This window comes from Helicoverpa zea, chromosome 11 (genome assembly GCF_022581195.2).
Source record: "Helicoverpa zea isolate HzStark_Cry1AcR chromosome 11, ilHelZeax1.1, whole genome shotgun sequence".
Taxonomy (NCBI): Eukaryota; Metazoa; Arthropoda; class Insecta; order Lepidoptera; family Noctuidae; genus Helicoverpa; species Helicoverpa zea.
In genome coordinates this window covers 7,105,772-7,126,383 of record NC_061462.1, presented here as the reverse complement: position 1 = coordinate 7,126,383, position 20,612 = coordinate 7,105,772, and the positions used below count along the sequence as shown (strand labels likewise).

General features: G+C 36.5%; 3 protein-coding genes across 4 annotated transcripts; 2 read left to right on the top strand and 1 right to left on the bottom strand.

Annotated features, from left to right (window-relative positions):
• Window positions 1-42: 42 nt before the first annotated feature.
• Window positions 43-6,186, bottom strand: LOC124634256. Of its 2 annotated transcripts, none has more exons than XR_006984837.1 (3): window positions 4,004-4,034; window positions 922-1,053; window positions 43-635 (listed from the first exon to the last, which is right to left on the bottom strand). XR_006984837.1 is itself a non-coding variant. In XM_047169723.1 (3 exons), exons 1-3 carry the CDS (start codon window positions 6,085-6,087, stop codon window positions 552-554), a joined length of 243 nt encoding a protein of 80 aa, XP_047025679.1. In that variant the 5' UTR covers window positions 6,088-6,186; the 3' UTR covers window positions 43-551. The 2 variants fall into 2 exon arrangements, 1 of the variants encoding a protein (XP_047025679.1); XM_047169723.1 differs by lacking the exon at window positions 4,004-4,034 and adding an exon at window positions 6,061-6,186.
• A 106-nt stretch (window positions 6,187-6,292) lies between these two features.
• LOC124634255 (E3 ubiquitin-protein ligase RNF181) lies at window positions 6,293-7,635 on the top strand. The gene is made up of 4 exons (XM_047169722.1): window positions 6,293-6,450; window positions 6,533-6,677; window positions 6,812-6,986; window positions 7,361-7,635. Exons 2-4 carry the CDS (start codon window positions 6,544-6,546, stop codon window positions 7,493-7,495), a joined length of 444 nt encoding a protein of 147 aa, XP_047025678.1. The 5' UTR covers window positions 6,293-6,450; window positions 6,533-6,543; the 3' UTR covers window positions 7,496-7,635.
• Window positions 7,636-7,779: 144 nt separating this feature from the next.
• On the top strand, window positions 7,780-19,597 carry LOC124634253. The gene is made up of 22 exons (XM_047169718.1): window positions 7,780-8,475; window positions 8,640-8,748; window positions 8,873-8,929; window positions 9,060-9,255; window positions 9,378-9,478; window positions 9,804-9,896; window positions 10,080-10,112; window positions 10,200-10,238; window positions 10,310-10,360; window positions 10,573-10,705; window positions 11,970-12,108; window positions 12,518-12,644; window positions 12,730-12,963; window positions 13,042-13,966; window positions 14,055-14,204; window positions 14,878-15,010; window positions 15,415-15,551; window positions 15,919-15,939; window positions 16,447-16,611; window positions 16,997-17,449; window positions 17,526-17,785; window positions 17,864-19,597. Exons 2-22 carry the CDS (start codon window positions 8,657-8,659, stop codon window positions 19,575-19,577), a joined length of 5,253 nt encoding a protein of 1,750 aa, XP_047025674.1. The 5' UTR covers window positions 7,780-8,475; window positions 8,640-8,656; the 3' UTR covers window positions 19,578-19,597.
• The last annotated feature ends 1,015 nt before the right edge of the window (window positions 19,598-20,612 follow it).

Genomic DNA, 20,612 nt, shown 5'->3' with positions numbered 1-20,612 from the left:
CATTAGAATTAGATAGTGATAGATTATAAATAAAAGTCAATGTTCTTTTTTATTATTTGCAATATTATTTTCAACAACTTTGCATACGTTCTGGTGTAAAATATGTATTTGAATTCTTAAAAAATTACCAATACAATGGTATTTTTTGTACTCCATAGTTGGAGAAGTAAAAATGTTTCGAACAAAGTAAACTTATTTGTAAAATAAAACAAGCGTTCATTATTGGTTTCGCAGAAAAAAATTGTCCTAACAATTTCTTATTGCTATGAAAATATATTCTTACTTTATGTACTTTAATCTCAAAAATAAAATTTTACTGACATCCTGACATCACTAAACAGTTCACACATCAACATTCATAAAGTACTTACAGTTTACATGTTAAAATTACGAATGTTATTTTTAACTTTTACGACAAATACTCGAGCTTTATTAAAATGAAGATGGCACCTCTTGGACGTAGCTTTATACGCTTGTGCATAATTACATTAGAATACATTATGAACATTATAAAGTAATACTATATTAATTGACTAGAATACAGATAATAATTAATTGAGACCTCTTCCCTCCATCATTGCCTGAGCACAGTATCTTGGGAACTGTACTACAGCCAACAAGAAATCTGTGAGTCCCTGTAAGAGAATAGAAGTCAATATTTATCTTATAGTTCCAAAAAGCATTTTGACTTACGATCTTTTAGCGTAGTGAGAAGTATTTTTAAGATCATTAGGTACATATTTATACAATGTTGTAAACCCTGATGTACATCAGCCTAATACGAAGTTTGAACTTCCTGGGCTGCTTCCTGATTCTTGCAAATAGATTTAATGTACTTATTGTAAAAACAAATGTGATTTTTAAAATCCATCAATATTTAAAATACAATAATGTTCTACTCATTGGTAATTGTATACTAACCGTTAACGCTTCTATACACACTGTGAAGGGTAAGACGATGATGTAGATACCAGCAGCAATACCGGCGATCCAAAATGATATGAATATTAGGATTAAAGCCCAAATAATAGAAAAGACGATGTTCGCCATTTCCTGAAAATATCAAATAAAAAATAAAGGTTACATAGTTACAGAGATTAAAAAACTATTTAAATAGACATTTACACGGCGGATTGGCTTCTAATCTACGACCCTATCTGTCGATTTCTAGCTAGTACTATCTTGATAGGTAGGATTAGGATGGAAGTAAATGATTAAAGGTTCGTGGTACTTATAATAAATAAATGAACGGAAAATCCCTACGAAACGAATTATAGAATGTGTTATGCTCATGAGTTATTAATTTTTATTTAATAACCCAAGCCATTACCACATTGTAGATAGATAGGTAGCGTAAGTACCTACACGATTATGTTATTGTCATACATCGGTCCCGTCTACAATTATTATTTTTCTACATGCTAAAGCTGCGTTCCGCTTCGATCCAAGAAGGTTTCATGTAGGTAATATAAATACAAATTAAAGATTTAAAGCAGTCGCGGCATCTGCAGTTGGGAACTGGTATTCAAAATCTACCTATCTACTTTAAGCAAAGCTATCGTACCTATCTATACCTTCGTTCGTCCAACGTATCTTAGCGAGTTTGAAGTTAGTTGCTGAATTTTAAGGAATTCTGTTTTAATATATTTACTTGACAGTAAACAGTGGACTCGGTCGAAGGATCGGGAAGTGTGGAAGCGAGATGGGGAGGCCTTTGCCCAGCAGTGGGACATTATAGGCTAGTAATAATATTGCCCCGCAGGGCATCTGAGGCGGATGACGGGGAGTAGCGACCCCGCGGGGCTATATATCCGAGTGCTCCAGGGAGAGTATACTGTCCCCCATCTCCGGCTTGCCGGAGTGAAGCATGACGGGGGATAGGTCTCCCGCCTCTTGGCTTGCCTTCATGGGCCGGTCAGAGTGGAGTCGCTAGAGCAGGGTTAGCAGCCCACTCGGAGGGTAGGTGCCTCGTGGTAAGTGGCGAGTGGGCCGGTGATGCTGGACCCACAGGGAGCGCGTGATCTGCGTTTAAAGTCCGCCGAGGTATCCTCACCCTTCTCAGCCGCTCATGTCCCTGTTGCCCTCTTGTTGCTTTTCAGTGACTGATTCCCGGGGGCCCAGTAAGTGAGTTGGCGAGTCTCCACCTGCCATTTTAACATGTATTTAATACATTGTCATCGGCAGGTGCCATAGTTCCCGTAGTTTCCCCATTCCTAGTCCATTAGCATCCCATCACAATAGCCCAAGTAGTTTTCATCCATAGTTAGCAATAGTTTAGCACAGAACCGGGGATTGTCCTTGGGTACATTTCTATAGTGTATACAGGGATAATCGTCGGTTTTGTGTCACCATTTCATTAAAGTTGTCTCAAAAGGGCTTCAGCGTGTTGGCTTCGGCCCCACGTTCGCCTCCCAAAAATCCGGGACTCTATAGTCCCGAGGTCTGGAAGAGACATACATATATAAAAATAATATTTACTTAGCAGCTAAACTGCTAACTTCACACCGCGCAATGTCGCACGCAGTAGTAGGCAGTGTTCTTAGGGTAGTTTTAATCAGCGTCAAGCGTCCATTTTCCGTTTTTTACCGATACCGATGATGCTATTAGTATTAGGTACCTACTGTACCTAGGTACAATTAGTTGGCATTGTTTTCCATTCCAACATTTACGGTTATCCTCCATGTTTACGATCGCTCATGATGTCACATGATGATGTCAAGGAGCCAAGATATGAAATAATCAAATTACATCTAAGATAGCTGTGAGTTCACGATAAAGATTAATTTTAGCATCTTACTCATAAGCAAAGTGGGTTCAATTGTAGGAACCTATAAACCTAAACTAGATAAGTCTACAGGGACCGGGACCGTTTCATACACTTTCCCAAAAATTTATTTCGAAAATCACGAATACTAAAAAAAAGTAGGTAGGTACTTGGCCCATAATCAAAGTACTTAATAACGTTGATTGTAAATTATTGCGTTGTTATAATAGTTTTAGAACTTATGTGGACTACTTATGAGTTGGATTTTTCTATCGTTCCATCAAAAATGTGCATATTAATTAATGGAGAATATAACTGGATTTAAAGACAGGTTACATGACAGGTGAGATAGGCGTATGTGCCAGCGTCAGTAACAAAATTTAAATATAAGAGGCCATAATCTGATAATATGACGGAATTTCCGCCCACGAGTTTATATTGACTAGTTTGTTTTTCCAAGAATCTCAAGATTTTAAATAACTTGAAACAAATAAATAACATTCGTAATAAATATTTATGCGCTTAAGTAACATTGTGATAAGACTTTAGTCACCTCCTTATTTTCATACCCGACTAGTGTTGTGACTAAAGAATAAACCCATTTCTTGAATTAAAGGTTCCCTTATTTGTTTGGGCCGTTAAAAATAGCTTCCTAGTGAAAGTTTTCATCCGGCTAAGCAACCCAACACCCACTGGTAACACGAGATAGGGGTCAATGGAACCATTATTTGGGAGTAGTAACGTGTTTCCAAACTATGTTCAAGTTTACTCAAGCTATCAGGTATTATTATCAGTATAGGTAGGTGCTTAGTTATTTAAATAATTGCAGTTGTAACATATTTGCGATGTTGTTGTTATGTTAGACCTACATTGTTGCCTGCATAAGACCAATACTAATTAACCACTACATAAACAACTATCATTTATCAGTTATCACAACTCCTTAATAATTGTAAACAATTGGTATATATGCAGGTATTGGTTGTGTAGGCACCTCTACACAGGTAGGTAGGTACCTACCGATTTCCAAGTAAACCACCTTATAGTTGTTAATGAGTCGTCGTAGGACTCGTAGGTGTGTATTCATTCAGAACTAAGAATAGATAAACAAATACTTTTTGTATGATATCATCAAAAGTAGGTAACAGCCTTGACAAGAATACCCTAAGTAGTCTAATTGAGGTACCGAAGTTTACGTTCGGTTATTTTTTTAAAGAATGTTTACACAAATCATCTTACCGGTTAGAGTAGCGCGGCGCACAACAAGATTTACTGAACCACGACTTCGGCGACCAGTCTCGTCACTTTCCACTTGTAGACTGACGATGTGAAACTAATATACATTGAGTAACACTTCGTGCGTACCCTTATCTGGATGCGGAATGTTGATTTTACTATGTGCTTTGCTTCACGATTACTTGTTATTTTACGTTATACGTAGTTTCGTAGTAAAAGATAGTTACCTATAAGCCTGAACCATGATTAATTCATTAAATCACTTAGCTAGCTGGTAAAATTGAACTAGAATTCCCACTAGGTCTTTTGTTTTTCTTAGTCACAATACATACGGGAACAAGGTCACGCACAGCATTGTTCTTCTCTCTTGCGCATCTGTAGCCATTGATATCTTTATTACAATGACATTGAATGTTTTTTTTTTGCTAGATTAGGTAGGTATAGGTACCTAATGGGATAAAGAAGAAAGATAAGATAAAAAGTTTACGTCAATCAATACTTAGTAGTAAGTACAAACGTAGGTATGTACTTAAATGAATATAAAGAAAGAAAACCTACATCAATGATTTCCTAACTATGGAATGGGTGGATGAAGATTAAATGTTCCGATTGGACTTAGTTGTAATTGTTCACCCAGCAATCACATTCTATGAATTATTGAATTAGTCAGCGAAGAATAATTAATTGCAACGTTTATTATCAGTTTAATTAGTCACAGCTACGTTATACCTAGTCATAAGTTACGAAATAGCATAAGTACGTACGTACTTGGGCTTCCATGAATTAGGCGTACTTTAGGTACTACCTAATTTACTATAAGATATCTTTCGACATTCAGTAATCCTTTGCGCCATTACCTACACTACTGCTGGTTCCCACTTGTCTAGGCATACCTAAGTCCCTATTTAGACCCATTTTCACCGACAACATAACTGTCCGTTTTTCTTAAAACAACCGTAATCGTGTTAAGAATCATAGCATATCTTTCTTCAATTTACTAACTTACATTTTTGTTGTCGGTGAACTTGGGCCTAAAATGATACCAATACACTTTAATGATCATCTGCCTAGACTCAATTCTGTTAGGGTCAGGCTTCTTTTGTCCATTGGACACTTAGCCACCTTTTTATTTACTTTGGACTCTGACTCTGGTAGGACGGAATTGAGTTGTGGTGGCTAAAGGGGGCTCGCAACCAACTTCTGAGCACAGTTACGTTAATGCCACCTATACCCGTCGCCTACCACGTCGTTCATTACCCAAAAATTGTATCTTCGCAGAGGCCAACGCGATCTAGCCGCCATGAAGATTGGAGAGAATGAGAACCATACCACTACTGACGACAGTAGGATGATCCTGGGACTTAGATGCATTGTCTTAAATGACGTGATTTTGGTGAAGTATGTGTCGTATACTATTCAGTATTATGAATAAATAGAAATATCCATGACTACAAGCCTGTAATTCTTAAAAACGAAAACTAAAATTACTAGAAGAGGCTTTGATTGACCATATTAGTCACAACACTAGTTTCCTGTAGTTTGTTTTGATCACAGTCATACATAATATTACACTTGCGTGTAAAAAATCGACCCGCTTTCCTTCAGAATGCCATATAAAGAAATTGAGATGAGATAAACAAAAACCAATAATGCCATTTGAAGGTATGCTTTATAAACTTTATTTGTATATACCATAGGTGATTTTAAATAAACGGGACGATGTTGATAATATTCGCATTTCTGACTCTTAATAACGCAATGTCAGTTGCATTGTATGGTGTCAAAATTTATTGTTTATTCATTTATTCAATAGTGGGTTGTTATACTGATTTAATAACCATTTAACTTGAGTTTATTCTGTGGTAATATGGATACTACACGGTCTGAGTGCGCTCAAATTGCAGCACTGATTAGTCAACGCTTCGTGGCCAGTCTAATTCGAAATCCTAACGTCTTTTTTTTGCACGCATATATATACCATTTTATAGGCCATCAACGTATGCCTTTAATCCTTGCCGTTATTACTTGCTAGTCATCAGAGCATCCAAGTAGGTACCTACCTGATTGGGTGGGATTTCCAACTTCATTTAGCTTCATTCACAAGGACTTGCTTGAATTTACAAATACATTTTTAACAAGCCTTCGAACTTTTCCGGAACCATCAGATAATCTGATATATTATAGGTACCATGATTGTTTCTCATCTAATATTCAACTGAATTAAGTTTAAAAAATCGTGAAATCGGATCTTGGTTCCTGTCTCAAGTGACATCACCTGTGTCACGTGTGTCAATGTCATTAAAATTGATTGTCAATAAACTTCATCATGAATGACTTGTCAATAATTTGTAAATAAAAGATTGTGACTGTGTTTTTTATGATTAATTTCATCATTCTTACATAAATTAATAAAGTACTAATAAATAAGGTTGCACACAATAACTTACTTGGTAAGGGCTTCACTTTTTTCAATTAATTGGTGTCCTTCTAAATTATTTTCATTTCAGGATTTAACCATAATAAATGTTTTAGGACATTACACTATGGCCGGATATTTTGAAGAAATGGGATTTACTGAATTACAGGATGGACAACAACCCAATCATTTGTTGGATATGGCTAGATTTCTGATAGATTTCGGGTTTTATGATGAAAGTATTATTGGTGAATGGCCAAGGTAAGTTAATGAATTACAACTTTATTGTTGTAAGTTAATTTCAGTGAAATAGGTACCTATAAACGTCTTTACAGTGAATATACACAATCATTTACATGGAACGTACCCTGTAAGTTCATATTTTTATTTTTTAGGCTTCCTCCACCAGCATCAAAAGAGGCAGTTAATAATTTGCCTGAAATCACAATTGATTGTGAAGACAAAAGCTGTCCCATTTGTTTGAAAAAATTCAATATTGGAGAAAAAGTTAAGGAAATGCCTTGTCATCACCAATTCCATGCAAAATGTATTTTGACATGGCTTGAAAAGGTAATTATTTAATTCAGTTAAATTAACTACTTCATCATATTTCAAGCCTAAACTGGGTGTACCATAGTACCAGAGATTTACATAGAGCAACTGCCTATCTACCCTCTTCAACCCTGTTTCTTGGGCAACCCAATACCTTTGGTAAGGCTGGTTGTTAATCTTTGTGCTTCTGACTACACTATTTTTATAAGCCTTCATACAATATGCTAAGTTAAATTAATCCTGGGGTGATCAATGCCTGTCCCATTTCTTGTAAGAAAATTTTGCATAACAGTAAAAATAATAAGCAAGCTTTGTTATCCTGGTCACAGCTTAATCTTAATGATAATTAACAATTACAAGGTTTGTTCAGTTTTAAATTTTCTTCTTTATAGACAAACTCATGTCCATTTTGTAGACATGAGTTACCCACGGACGATGAGGCATATGAAGCATACAGAAAAGAAAAGAAGCGGAAAGATCAAAGAAAAGAGGATATTGAAACACTTCATAATTCAATGTTCAGTTAAAATAATGTAAAAAATAATACTAAATGTATTATTTAGTTGAAAATATAAAAGACATGTTTCTATTCCTACATTTTGTGATGGGCTCTTCAGCAAATTATATTCTTTCTAAGTAAAATAAATATGTATTTGTTTTGATGTTATTATTCTGTTTATTTTATGCCTTTGTTATATTTCACCGGTCCACCATTTTTGCTAAAATTATGGATGTTGATTTTGTTCCTGTTCTGTGGGTGTTTTTACCTCATTCTCAAATAGTTCATGATATTTTTTCATTCGATTTTTTGAATTATTTAACTTTATATTGCAAAAATACAAAACAAAAATATTATTGAAGCAGATGTGATGAAAGATTTTCTCATTAGTCATCTGTGAATCCAGATTCCCAAACTGCCCTATGTATTTCTGATACATATTATGAAGAACAAGTTGAGACTGACCTGCTATTTCTGTTCTCAAGTAGAATATTACTGCCTTGATGAATTTCAGAATTACTTCAATAGACATGAATAGAAATAACTAGTGAGAAACCTACTTGATTATAACTTTCTTAAAATTGGAATTGGTTTATTTATTGTCACTTGGACATCTATCAAAAATATTTTAGGGCCCGTATGTAACAAAAATCTTAAAATTTACCAAAAAAATTAGAAAGTGCATTAAAAATGAATAAAAAGAAGAAGTAAGTGCATTATTTATTTCCTAGTCTTAGGAATTAATATTACATATATGAGCGATTGTCACACACCAGTGATTGAATTGCTCAAAATAGTTGGAACTATATACAATGCAATACAGTTAACTATATAATCAACATCAATTACGTAAGAATTTTTACTAAATAAAGCATCTATTTCCTTCCAGGGGTTGCAAATGCCCATCAAACCTACAACACTATTGTAAACGCACAAGAGTGAAACAAACTGACCCGAAGGATGTGGCCGAAATCATCCAAGCGCTCACATATGAAGAGTATGTTTCTAGTAAGTATTAAGACTTATTAACTTTGGTACCCACTTTTGTTTTTTTTTTATTTTCTATACGCATCCTTGCCGTACTCGACGCACGTACTATTAGTGCAACTTATCCACTAAGCTGACTTGTCCTACAAGAAAGAGAATTTAAAAAATTGTTGTTTTCATTTCAGAGGCGAATAAACGTAAAATGTCAAAGCCGCCTAAATTCAAAACGAAACCGTTTAAACCACGTCATTTTAAGGATACATGCGTGCCTATGAAGCCGTCTATGCACACAAGGTAACATGTTAAATATCATTAAAAATAGGCTATATTTTATCCCAGCACGGGCAGAAGTTTCTATAGGACGCAGGTAAAACTGTGGGAAAACAGCTAGTGGATAATAATTTCCTCTGTTTTCCAGGTTGAAATACATCGGTCACTGTGCATTGGAACCGGCGCACCATGATGAAAGAACCAGGTAGTGATTTGTAAACCAGAATAACACATAGGCTACTTTTTATCTGTGTGTGAAGTAAATCCTCTCAGGACGCGTGACTAGTCTTTTATAACGAACAGGCCATTCAGCGCAAAATTTTATATAATTTCAGACAAACTTATTCGAGGTATGACTTTATTTCGACATCGGAGAGCGAAGAAGAAACCGCCGGTATTTTGCGAAAGAAGCGTAGAAGAAGTGAGTACAGGAAGAGGGTCCGATACTATGACTTGATGCCTGGCGATATTATGCTGCCGACTCCCGCACCTGTGGTTAAACACACCACATCAGATAAATCTATCTTGAGCGTAAGTTTATTTTTAACTGATTTCAAAAGATTGAGGTTCTCAGTTTGGCCAGTTCTCAGTTTAAGTTTGTACTTTGATCATAGGTACCTATTTAATAACTTAAGTACTTTTCCCATATTTAGGTACCCAGTCCAAAAACCAGTGGAGAAGTAATTCAGGCCCAAAAAGCAACCGTCAAACCTTCGGAAATGCGACCTCCTTTACCCCCAAAATCTGGATACGAGTAAGGGTCATTAATTTAATTCTATATTTGAAAATTGTTTAATTTTAATTATGGTTTGTTTTTGAATTTACATTTAGCTTTTCAAATGAGTCATCGACCAATTGCAAGCATTAATCACGGCGACAGTGTGATAAATACGATAAGTCATGACTAGTACCTAATCGTAAATTATGTAGAATTTTTATTGTGATATATAAATTATATTTTAAATTTTTGTTGTTTATAATATATTGAATATTTTTGTTGTCATGTCAGGGTTTTTATCATGTCGGGATCTAGAACATTCGTTTCCGATCCAAATACCAACAAAAATATATGATTCCAGATTGTTCAAGCCGCACAGTGGTATTGTTCTCAACAGAGATCACCAATTTGTTCCTGATGTGGTACATATACCTGGTTCTTCGAAAGAACAAAAGTACGTTTTTTTTTTTTCAATTATTCATAGTATATTTGTTTTATAAATTCAATCTATCACTAATTTTTTTTTATGACCGACACAGAAATACGAGTATATTATTTATTTTCAATTCGAATCAGTAGTTCCCGTGAACAAATTCTGCAGTTTAATAATAATAATTAATTCTTATATTACTTTCAGACCAAAGAAACCAAAGCCGTGCTATAAAGGAGGGTAAGTCATATTTTTGTGGTCAATTTTGGTAAAATTAATGTAATTTTTATTCAACCCATTTTAAATATTGGCTTTTAATGATTTCAGGGTCTGCAAAAGAAAATCTTGCCCTAAAAAGAAATGTCGGTACGTATATTTAACAGTGATAAACTGTAATACATTTGATAGTATAAATTAAAACATGATACATTTTTCAGAAAATATTTCGCAGCAATGAAAAAACGAAAACTAGCTATGAAACTGAGAGGGTAAGTTTCTGTTCTTCTTTCAGTGTTTTTTTTATCTGCTAAGACCATTTACTCACAATATGCTTCAAACTGTCTTTTTTCATGCCCCCTTTAAAACTATAACGTAGAAAAGTCTTTACCGTTTTGTTACCGACGAAAATGGCATCCACCTTGTCTATTGTCTTCTCATATTTTTCTAACATAGCTTAAGAATGTTTTATTTCGCTGTACAGATATCCAGAACAAGCTTACATAAATATTGGTGGTGGTACCGATGGAAAGCCACGCGCGACGGGAACGCAGAAATATCTGAGGGACGACGATGATTCAGTATGTGGTTTCGATGACATACCTAGAACGGAACAAGTAAGTTTCATCACCGACAGACAAAAGTATGCTGCGTCCTAAAGCTCATTTTCACTATACTTCGGCCGTTCAGAGAATGCGTTCCTGACACCTATCAGTTAGTCACGACTAGTGATGGGCACAACATAACACTGAGTTCGTTACCGTTCCTTCAAAATGAACCGCCGCATTATTTTAAGATTATTTTCGTTTTAAATTGGCGGAATCATTTGTTTTATATTTTAGTTATTTAAGTGGAAACCAAAAAAAGGTAATATTCATATAATAAAATTGTTTTATTTATTCTTTGTTACAAGTACATTGAATTGAATGTGCGAACAGAATATTAATCAGACTCCGATTTGCTTGAGGAGGTGGTGTCTTCATCATCATCTTCGCCTACATGTATAATTATATTATTATCAATAACAGAATCAATCCTGATATCTCGGTCTAACAAAAGCCGGGTAATCAAATAAAAACAGATCGAAAACACTTGAAAAACGTGGTCTATGCGCACGAAACGACAACGGACGACTGTTTTAGCGTCACAAAATGGCGGCCCATAACGCCATTTGGGGTTACCATTTTTAATCTAAGTATAAAAATGCGGTTTGGTCATAGTTTTATTTTTATATTTCATAAACGTTATAATTAAGTCTTATAGTCCATTATTTTCCAATTCTTAAAAAGAAAATCAAAACGTATTATTTTATATTATAACTGTATAAGAACAGATTACGATACTTGCCTGTTATTTTTAGCACAGCACTACAAAATATAAACCGCTGACATAACCTTGTAATAGCGCAGTATAGATTTAGAAAAATATTGTTTACCAAGTTATTTGACACTCAGTTTGGCACAAAATTATAACATTCATTGATTATTGATATAATAATGTTGTTTTAATGCTCCTCAATTGTTAAAACGGTAAACAACCAGCAAAAATATTTTTATCGTAACTGCAACGCCATTGCAAAGTTACGTCGTCAGTTCAATCGCGACGTGTCAGGAACGCATTCTCTGAATGGCCGAACTATAGTCGTTAACTTAGGCCCAAGTTTATAGACAACGTCACTATGGACTTGGACGTGAAAATCCATAGGAACCAAATGCTTAAAACCAGAAAAATTACGTTTATTTTATCATACACGGTCATCGATGGCACGAATAAAACGCTCACCCTGAATGTGTACCTAACCAATGAAAATGAGCCTCAAAGTAGATTGGTCGAAAAGAGGATTTGTCTTGACTAAATCCTTTTTGAAATCTGCCATTACAGGTCCATTTACCAATGAACTTAAAACGAGGGACATTACAAACTCATTCACTTACGGTCATCCCGTGCACTAAAGACAAGAGGACTGATATACACTACGGTATTTTGACGGGCTCCTTCAATATGTATGATAATAAATTCAGTGAGTATGTTTTTATTTCATTGTTATTTAGATATCGGATTGTATCAACTAACAAAAGGCCACCATATGCATGCAAACGTGCACCAAAAAACGGCAAAATATGTACCTACTGCCAAATTGCCCTGTTTAAGTTTCTCGAAGTTACCAAACTCACTATAACAAGTCTTCTGTCTGCCCCACGGAAAACGAAAAAATACCTGCTACGCTGCTGCTATTTTTTCGGTCAGCCCATTGGTCGACTGCTCCTAATTCTTAGTGAAGCCCCATTCAGGTGTCTTTATTAGGTCTGAGCATAGATTTTTAGTAGTTTCATACGGTCTCAGCCTAACATAAGTAAGCGTAGGTATTTCCAGTTATTATGTAGATGTCGATAAACCCCAAAGGATCAATAAACTGGATAATGTTTCAGGTAGTAGATCAAGAGGCCGGCAGGCTTTAACGATGAGCGTTATGGCTTATTGCTTAGCGTTTCATTACCACCCCAAGCAATGGACGATGAAGTTAATTGATAATTTAGTGGACGCTGGCGATGTTTGGTACGATTTTTTTAATTCAATTTTCGAAACTCGTTAAAACTTAAAGATTTTCATTAAACACCTGTATATTTTTCAATTTTTCCAGGTATATTCAATGTTTAGACAAAGTTCATGATCATTCAGCAGTTCAGGGTATATGCGAAGTGTTGCAGTTTGGCAAAAAACAAATACTGGTTCTAAACGCGAAGAGGATGCAAGTACTGCTTTGTGAACCTGACATAGTTGGATACGCGATGTCCTTAGATCCTACCGTGTACAACTTGTGTCGAGGACTGAAAGCTTTCTTCAAGGAGAACAGAGCTGGAGTGTTGTTATCAAGGTAAGAGGATAGATAATCACCTCCTTAACAAACGTAGGTGTGATAGCCTTTTTATTCTTCCTTGGATTATTTTTACAGGGTACTTAAATTAGTGATATGGAAAGATAGAGTGTGCTACTACATATTTGACCCAGCCGGCAGAGATGCAAGAGCTTACTCCAATTTCGCTAACGGCCAAGCTGCTCTCGTAAACGTAAAAGATATTGATGCAGTGGCTGAAATTCTTTTAGCTCGCAGCATTCTAGAAGACCAGAAATTCGTATTGGCTCCAGTTAAAGTATTAAAAATGGCAGATGAGACAAGCGAAGAAGATTTCGAATCTGATAAAGAGCTAACTCAAGCTGAAAAAGCTATGATGGGATACAGAATTTTAAATGAAAATTGTGCCATTGTGAACGCCAATATGCATTTAGGTGACAGATGCTTCGAGGAAGCAAAGTTTAGGCAGGCATTGCCCATAGCCATTGTCGCGATGACTTACGCGAAAATTTCACCCCCTAATACATGGTTTTCAAAGACGTTAGACAAAATATTGCGACTAGGCAATAAACTCTACATTGACTGCACACACCCAAAAGTAATGACTGATATTACTATTGATAATATCCCAAATGAAATAGTTATAGGTCCTTATGCTTGCGAGATAATTATATACAGGGAAAGAGTGAAAGGGCAACTTTACACTACAAAGGAATGCTTGCTCAACATAAAGACAGGGCTAGAAGATTTCTTTAGCCACGAATACAATTGTGGTTTATTAGAGTTCAATAATTACATGCTTGCTGTGTGGAGGCAAAAAGATATGTTCTATTTGTTTGACCCTTACCCGCGTACCACTGATGGTCTAAGATCGATGAAGCCCGGTAAGGCTTGCTGTTTGATGCTTCTGAATCCGGAAACTATGGCCAGTGCGTTCACTAAAAACTGGGATTATTTACCAGCGACAACACAATTCTATATTCACGCATTTAAAGTATTGAAGTTGAAGAAGAGAGAACCCAAGGTAGTTATTGAAAACAAGTTCTATCAGTTCATACATAATGGTTTTTAACTTTATATGGTTACTTGACTAAGTTGTATATAATTTTCAGTTACAAATAGTGTGTACACTGAGTGATGAAGAACTGCCTGGGGCTAAGGCGAAACGTAAAATTCTGGCTATGAGTAAAGCTCATGGCGATGGAAAGGAGATCTACCATGACGTCATGCCCGTAGAGATTTTGGAAACGAAGATAACTGGGGTATGTCATAGCATACTAAAAACCTTTATTCAAATTATGCAAAAAGTAAAAAAAAACACAAAATGAAATTCGGGTACAAATTCTATATACAGGGTTAAGTTAACCCGTTTCAAGATAATCGAATTTCAAGATCTTTTGTTAAAAAGTCGTCTAGGTAGGTACTAGTGTTGCAAAAAAACCGTTTTTTTTCTAGTGTGAAAAAAAACCAGATAAAAAACTGTTTTTTTTCTGGGCCTTGTTTTTTTCAAGAGTATAATAACTCTAAAATTGTTAGGGCATTTACCGTTAAAGATTAATACTTAAGGTTACATAATAGTCTTAGGTTTATTCTTGAATCTACGGTACTTTTCTGATAAAACAGAACCAAATTTCATGAAAATATTGGCAACATTCATTGATATTAACTCAACGAAAGGGAAATTTTGAAAATTGAACTAAAAAGTAGGCTAGAAAAAAAACCAAATTTAGAAAAAAAACAACGATGCAAAGTTTTTTTTCATGTTTTTTTTCAATAAAGTGAAAAAAAACAAATCGTTTTTTTTCATTTTACATCACTAGTAGGTACACGTATAAATTTTTATTATTAGTCAAAAGCCTCGTTTTTGTGGATTTTTGAGTGTGGGCGCAGCCGCGAGTGGAGGCTAGTATCTAATAACGAATTCTGTGTCTCTAGCCGGTGCCCATAGCTGATGAAGAACAAATGGGCGACATAATATCTCTAGTAGACAGTGTACAAGAGGATTATATACCACCTGTACCGTTGAGGTATAAGAAGCAAGTTGACGAACATGTGGAACCGAAAGTAGGTTAGTATCTAGCAAAATAATAGGAAAAGTTCGTTACCTGGTAATAAATTGAAATATTGTAGTTTCGATTTGGGCGTAGGTCTGTATTTGTGTGATAGGTAACTAAATATTTAAAGTCATAGTTAAAATGAAGTTCTAATCACGTTAAGATATCCTCATTGGTATATTTGCGAAAAACAATGCCATTTGAGACTTCTAAAAATCATGGCTTAGCCTTCTGGTCGGCTGCCTGTCATACTAGTCTAGTTGTAATACAAGGAGGAACTAGTTAAAATCACGTAGATAATCACCAAGCCAAAAACCCAAAGATCGAATCGACCGCACCAAGTATAACCTGTAATCAATGCGTCCGTTACTCAGCGAGCTCGTCAAACACGCTCCATATTATATTTATGATATTTCAGTGAATTTGGACTCTCCCACGGTGTCAGTGACACAAGTAGTGCCGCCGTGGCCGAAGCCCCGTGACAAGACTAATGAGCCCATAGAGCCGGATCCGGATCCTGAACCCACCCCGCCCCCGACCCCGCCGCCTGTTATAGTGAATATATTTTCTATCTTCTAGTAATGAATTGCGGACTTCTATAACCTATCCATCCATTCATTTGCTTACTGCAGATAGGAATTTGACACTACTCTTATGGGGTTATTGACAAAATTCAGTCTGATCGCAAATCAAAGATGGGTTATAGAAATTCGTAGCAAGGTGTTCCGCGTTAGATGGACGACAAAAGCGAACCAAGTTTTCAATGTAAGTGTAGCCTATTGCGACGAGGTGGCACCTTGACGCCGCAGTACATAGGGATGTAATTTATACTAATATATTAATTGGGGGAGTACCTACATAAAGGAGAACATAGTTATTTACATAAAGAGAGTAATTTAATAATCGAATTATCTGTTTTCAGCCACCTGAAGGTGGAGGAGAGGTAAGCATTTTAATGTTGATATTTATTGAAACTAGTATGTTATTACTTTCTTCTACATAATTCTTCTTTATATTAGACCCAACATATACTATGGATACTATACTGTAAGACATTGCAATAAAATTTCTACATAGAATCTTGACTATCAAAAAAAAATAATTAATTCAAATTGTAATAAGAAATCATGAAAATTCGTTTGTTTCATCTATATTATATATATATATATATTATATATTTTAGAAGGTAAGCTTGACAGGACTGATTTTTAATTTGTTGGAGATCAGTGGTTGGAGATCCAGAGTCAAAACTAAGCCTAACCCTGTATTTTAGCACCCAAAAGTCAAATCTTACAAAGTACCTAGGCAACTAAACAATTATCTTCATGTACCTATGTATGGTACTACTTACCTGGTACTCAGCTGAACCCAGTTACACTGGAAGCCGACCCCACCATAGTTGGGAAAAAGGCTCGGAGGATGGTGATGATGACCTATGTGTGCGTTGTAGGAGGAAGAAGTGGCTGAAGAGGAAGAAGATGAAGAAACAAGGAAGGCTAAAGAGGAAGAGGCGAAGAGGAAAGCTGAGGAGGAGGAAGCGAGGCGCAAGGCCGCAGAGATACCCCCGCCGCTGCCACCGCCTCCGCCCTCGCCGCAACCAGAACCTGAGATACCCGTGCGTTATAGACTTGTCTGTTTTTTATCGACAATGATTTATACAGAGTGTTAAAAAAGTACCCGTAAAGCCGAAAGAAGGTTAATGTCCCCTTATAGAGAGTCAGTTAACCATTATTTTTAAATGGTAATATCATATTTTGAATTATGCCGTAATAAATATAAAAAGCCATTGATGCGCAAATTCTTGCTCAGTGACATAGTAGGTAGATAGAATATGCACATGCTACCTACCTGTCTTTCCAATGAGTCTTTAGTAATCTTCAAATAGCGCATTGTCACATTCACATCCAAAGATCTGTTACTTATTCGTAGTGCGACAGGGTTACATGAGAGCAAGATTCCATCAATCAAATTTTATTACTATATTCCGAATCATATTTTAGCTGGCGCCGATGCAACTAGCTGAAGACGAAGTACAAACTCTGCCAGCCGTTAACGTCGATAGGCGCGTGCTCCTAACACAGGACGCTCAATATCGCTCCAAACTGCGAAAGATTCGCAAGAAAATGACGCCTCCTCTAATGGAGGACCAACATGAAGGAACGCTTGAAGAAGAACTTCAAAAACCGAGTAATTTCAAGGACTTGCCAGATTTATCACAAATAGTTAGAGGCACAACCTCCGTTTCTGACCCCGACGCCCCAGAAACTCACGATAAGCTACCGTTTGGTGCCATCATGGCAATAGTGACCTCGTACAAGTATTCCATCAATACTTGGACACCTGGTATCGTGAATTTTGTAGTTGAAACGGCCTTGAGGCTTTATGATAACAAACAGCAGAAATTTCAACTTGCTCCCGTACATATCATACCGAAGATTGCACTTGGACATCAGGTGTGTATAAAATATTAGTCTTGTTAGATGATAGTACCTAATTGTTTTAGGTATAAAACTATGATATCCGTTACAGGCGTATCATGCTAACATCGATGTGGTTGGAGAAGGTGCAAGCTGGCAAATGGAAGATGTGTTGGCTAAAAAATTCTTTAACAAATATGACAGAGGCATGGTAACCACTGCCTCTTACAGCTGTGCGATTTTCAAGAGAAACGGACTTTATTACTTATTCGACGGCAGTCCTTGCAACGCTATGGGCTTAAGAAACGACAGCGGTAGCAAAGGCAAAGCATGTTTTCTGCGGTTTCGTACACTGCACGACTTAGTGAGCAGGTACTATCACTTAACCATCATGTCTATCCTTATTTCATAGCTTGTGTATATTTCTACTTGCATTTTTTTATTTCACAGGATCAATTACAATAAGGATGGTAGAACGGATGACCAACAATTTATTCTTAGTAGAATATTAGTTAGAAGACTTCTGAAAGAGGCCCGTCACAAATTACCTGAAGATCACGACTATGCAACCGGTAAACCGGCGTCAAAGAAATCTAAGCAAACCATTATAGGTTCAGAAAAGGACGATGAAGACAGACGATTAGATGCGAGAGAATTCAGAAGCCAATCATCAGTTGGCTATCAACTTGTAGACGGGGTGTACAGGATAGAAGGCACCACGTCACTTAATCAAAGGAAACCCAGCGCAGACGTAAAGTCTTGTCATTTCGTTAGTCTTATTGCTATGTTAATGGCAGCAATGCATCCCATCAGAACATGGGACCACGTAATGGTAGACGTATGTATAGAGAAAGGTTTGGAAATTCATGAAAAAGCAACAAATTTAAATGTTTGCGAGAAGAGGGTTATTAAAAACGTAATCCTGGACGGAAAGTTTATTAATATCAACATCAAGAAAATTATTGTCGTTAATGAGAATCCAGAGAAAAGACTGGAGCAATATTTGAAAGCTGTATTGAGAAGATTGCGCTACGTTATAATACGATATCCGCAATGTAGTATGGTAATATGTCAGACAGAAGGATATTATCATCTTTTTGATCCTTACCCTCCACCGAGTGAAGATATAAAGGAAGAAGATGCAAAAGGAGTAGAGAAGCCTTCCAAAAAAGGAAGCGCTGTAGCGTCTTGGACGTTATACCGTTCCATTGAGGCTCTAATACGGCGAATAAGAAAAGTGCTGCCAGGAAGACAGGCAGATGACCCCGAATTCTACACTTTCGAACTAACATCCGTTAAGAGTGCGCCACGGCACTCCGCTTTGAACTATAGATTAAGCCCGCTCTTTAGACCTGATGATAATCCGAACTTACCATATCTGAAGCGTAGAAAAATACGTCCAATCGTCGACGAAAAAATGTATTGGCTGAACATCCCTGCGATACCGTGGTCTCGAATGAGTGCCGTAAACGATTTAGGTTTTGACAGAAAAACACCGAAAACTATGTGGAAGGATTGGGACATCGAATTTCCTGGAGATTTGTTTTCCTTGTGGGGAACTATACATCCTCTGGATAAAACCTTTGATGAAATGATCCGTGGCAAACAATACCTTGCTACTAGTGTGGTTGCCATCGGAATGACTCAAGCATGCAACATTAGCGCTTGGACTAGTGGATTCCTAGATGGAATAGTCATTGGCGGTAACAATTATTACAAAAAAGTTATGACAAAAGTAGGCTCAAATGCTAATTACGAAATTGGGCTCACCGATTTAGATGCCAAATTCGATGAAATGTATCCATTTTCATTTTCCTTTAAATTTGAGAATATCATTTTTGGATTTTTATATAACATTTATCCCGATCGTTTTAATTTGAGTAAGGCGTTGACTTATTTCTTTGAGAAGAATACGCTTGGAATATTGATAAGTCCCACAAAAAACCTGGCGTTTGGAAAAATTGATTCTTCATACTTCATGTTTGATTGCCAAAGTCATGGCGCGCCGATATTTAGCCCTGGGCAGGGAGCTGCATATATGTTGAAATGTGAGAGCCTCAACCGACTTATTTATTGTATGACATTAACTTTAAATATTCGACGACATGGACAGCAATTTCATTTGTTCAGTGTTGCTGTGTCGCTCTCCGAAAAATCTAAATAAATCGTCATGGGTTCATTTTATTTCATTGTTGTTTTTATTTTAACGAACAAGAATATGGTAGGCTCTATACTCGGGGAAATACCGTAAATCGGCTGCAAGAGACGCCAATATTGTCATCTATTCGGGGAGAACCCAAATCATAATTTGAAAGACAACTAAATTATCTTTTGCAGCGTGAAACGTGGTCATCATCATGAGTCAGTCGCACAGTCGCACGGTAGTGGAATGCGCAATCTCGTTCCTTAGTTAAGTACCTGTCTACCTACGTACAGGTTTAATTTTCTCTAATAATAATCACAAAGTTGTAATACAAATGAATGTTACCTTTATCCGGAGTTAAAGCACGAGCTGGGGCCCGATTCTCCTAAGTTATAGTTATCGGCACGGATATTGAGCCCTAACCTTCACCTGCGCAGAAGCGATTTATTGCCTTATGTGTACAGTGCGCAAAGCGATCCCGACTCTTCCGCCGAGAGCTCAATATCCGTGCCGGTAACAATAATAATGTCAAAATTGAATAGAAATCGAATCGCAATATGATTGCAATAGCAGTTTTAACCATATCGGGCATTTTGCTAGGTACTAATATAAGACCAATCGTATTCCAACGACATTCGATTGATTTGCGATTGGGTCTGCTATTTTGGTGATTTTGGTCTATATTGTAATTTGCTCTACAATCATATTGCAATCGTAAATCATTTGCAGACAAAATGATTCATTATTGAATGACAGAAAAGGATAAAAACCTTTATTTCAAAGAAAAAATAGCGGAATGCCACATACGTTTCAATCGTAATCGAGTCGGGATTGGATCGCAGTCGAACGTGAATCGTATGTTGCTTAAGTAAAATTAGGAGAATCGGCCCCTGGCAAGCCGGGCCATAGATTGATAAGTCTGTAGGTATAAGCCCGCCTATTATATGGCTTCCGGCCTTTGTAACTATATAGGGAAAAGAGCCCGTAATGACAGAATTATATATATACCTACGGGCTCTTTTGATATAATATAAAGCCTTTATGATATAAAGCCGA

Bases quoted from the DNA above. Each gene is read 5' to 3' on its own strand.
- LOC124634255 (XM_047169722.1), top strand. From the start codon at position 6,544: ATGGCCGGATATTTTGAAGAAATGGGATTTACTGAATTACAGGATGGA. The intron at 6,678-6,811 runs GTAAGTTAATGA...TTTATTTTTTAG, and splicing joins ATTATTGGTGAATGGCCAAG to GCTTCCTCCACCAGCATCAA. The intron at 6,987-7,360 runs GTAATTATTTAA...TCTTCTTTATAG, and splicing joins TTTTGACATGGCTTGAAAAG to ACAAACTCATGTCCATTTTG.
- LOC124634253 (XM_047169718.1), top strand. From the start codon at position 8,657: ATGTCAAAGCCGCCTAAATTCAAAACGAAACCGTTTAAACCACGTCAT. The intron at 12,964-13,041 runs GTAAGAGGATAG...TTATTTTTACAG, and splicing joins GCTGGAGTGTTGTTATCAAG to GGTACTTAAATTAGTGATAT. The intron at 15,011-15,414 runs GTTAGTATCTAG...ATGATATTTCAG, and splicing joins ACATGTGGAACCGAAAGTAG to TGAATTTGGACTCTCCCACG.
- LOC124634256 (XM_047169723.1), bottom strand. From the start codon at position 6,087: ATGAAGTTGGAAATCCCACCCAATCAG. The intron at 1,054-6,060 runs GTAGGTACCTAC...TGATATTTTCAG, and splicing joins TGGAAATCCCACCCAATCAG to GAAATGGCGAACATCGTCTT. The intron at 636-921 runs GTTAGTATACAA...ATTCTCTTACAG, and splicing joins TGTGTATAGAAGCGTTAACG to GGACTCACAGATTTCTTGTT.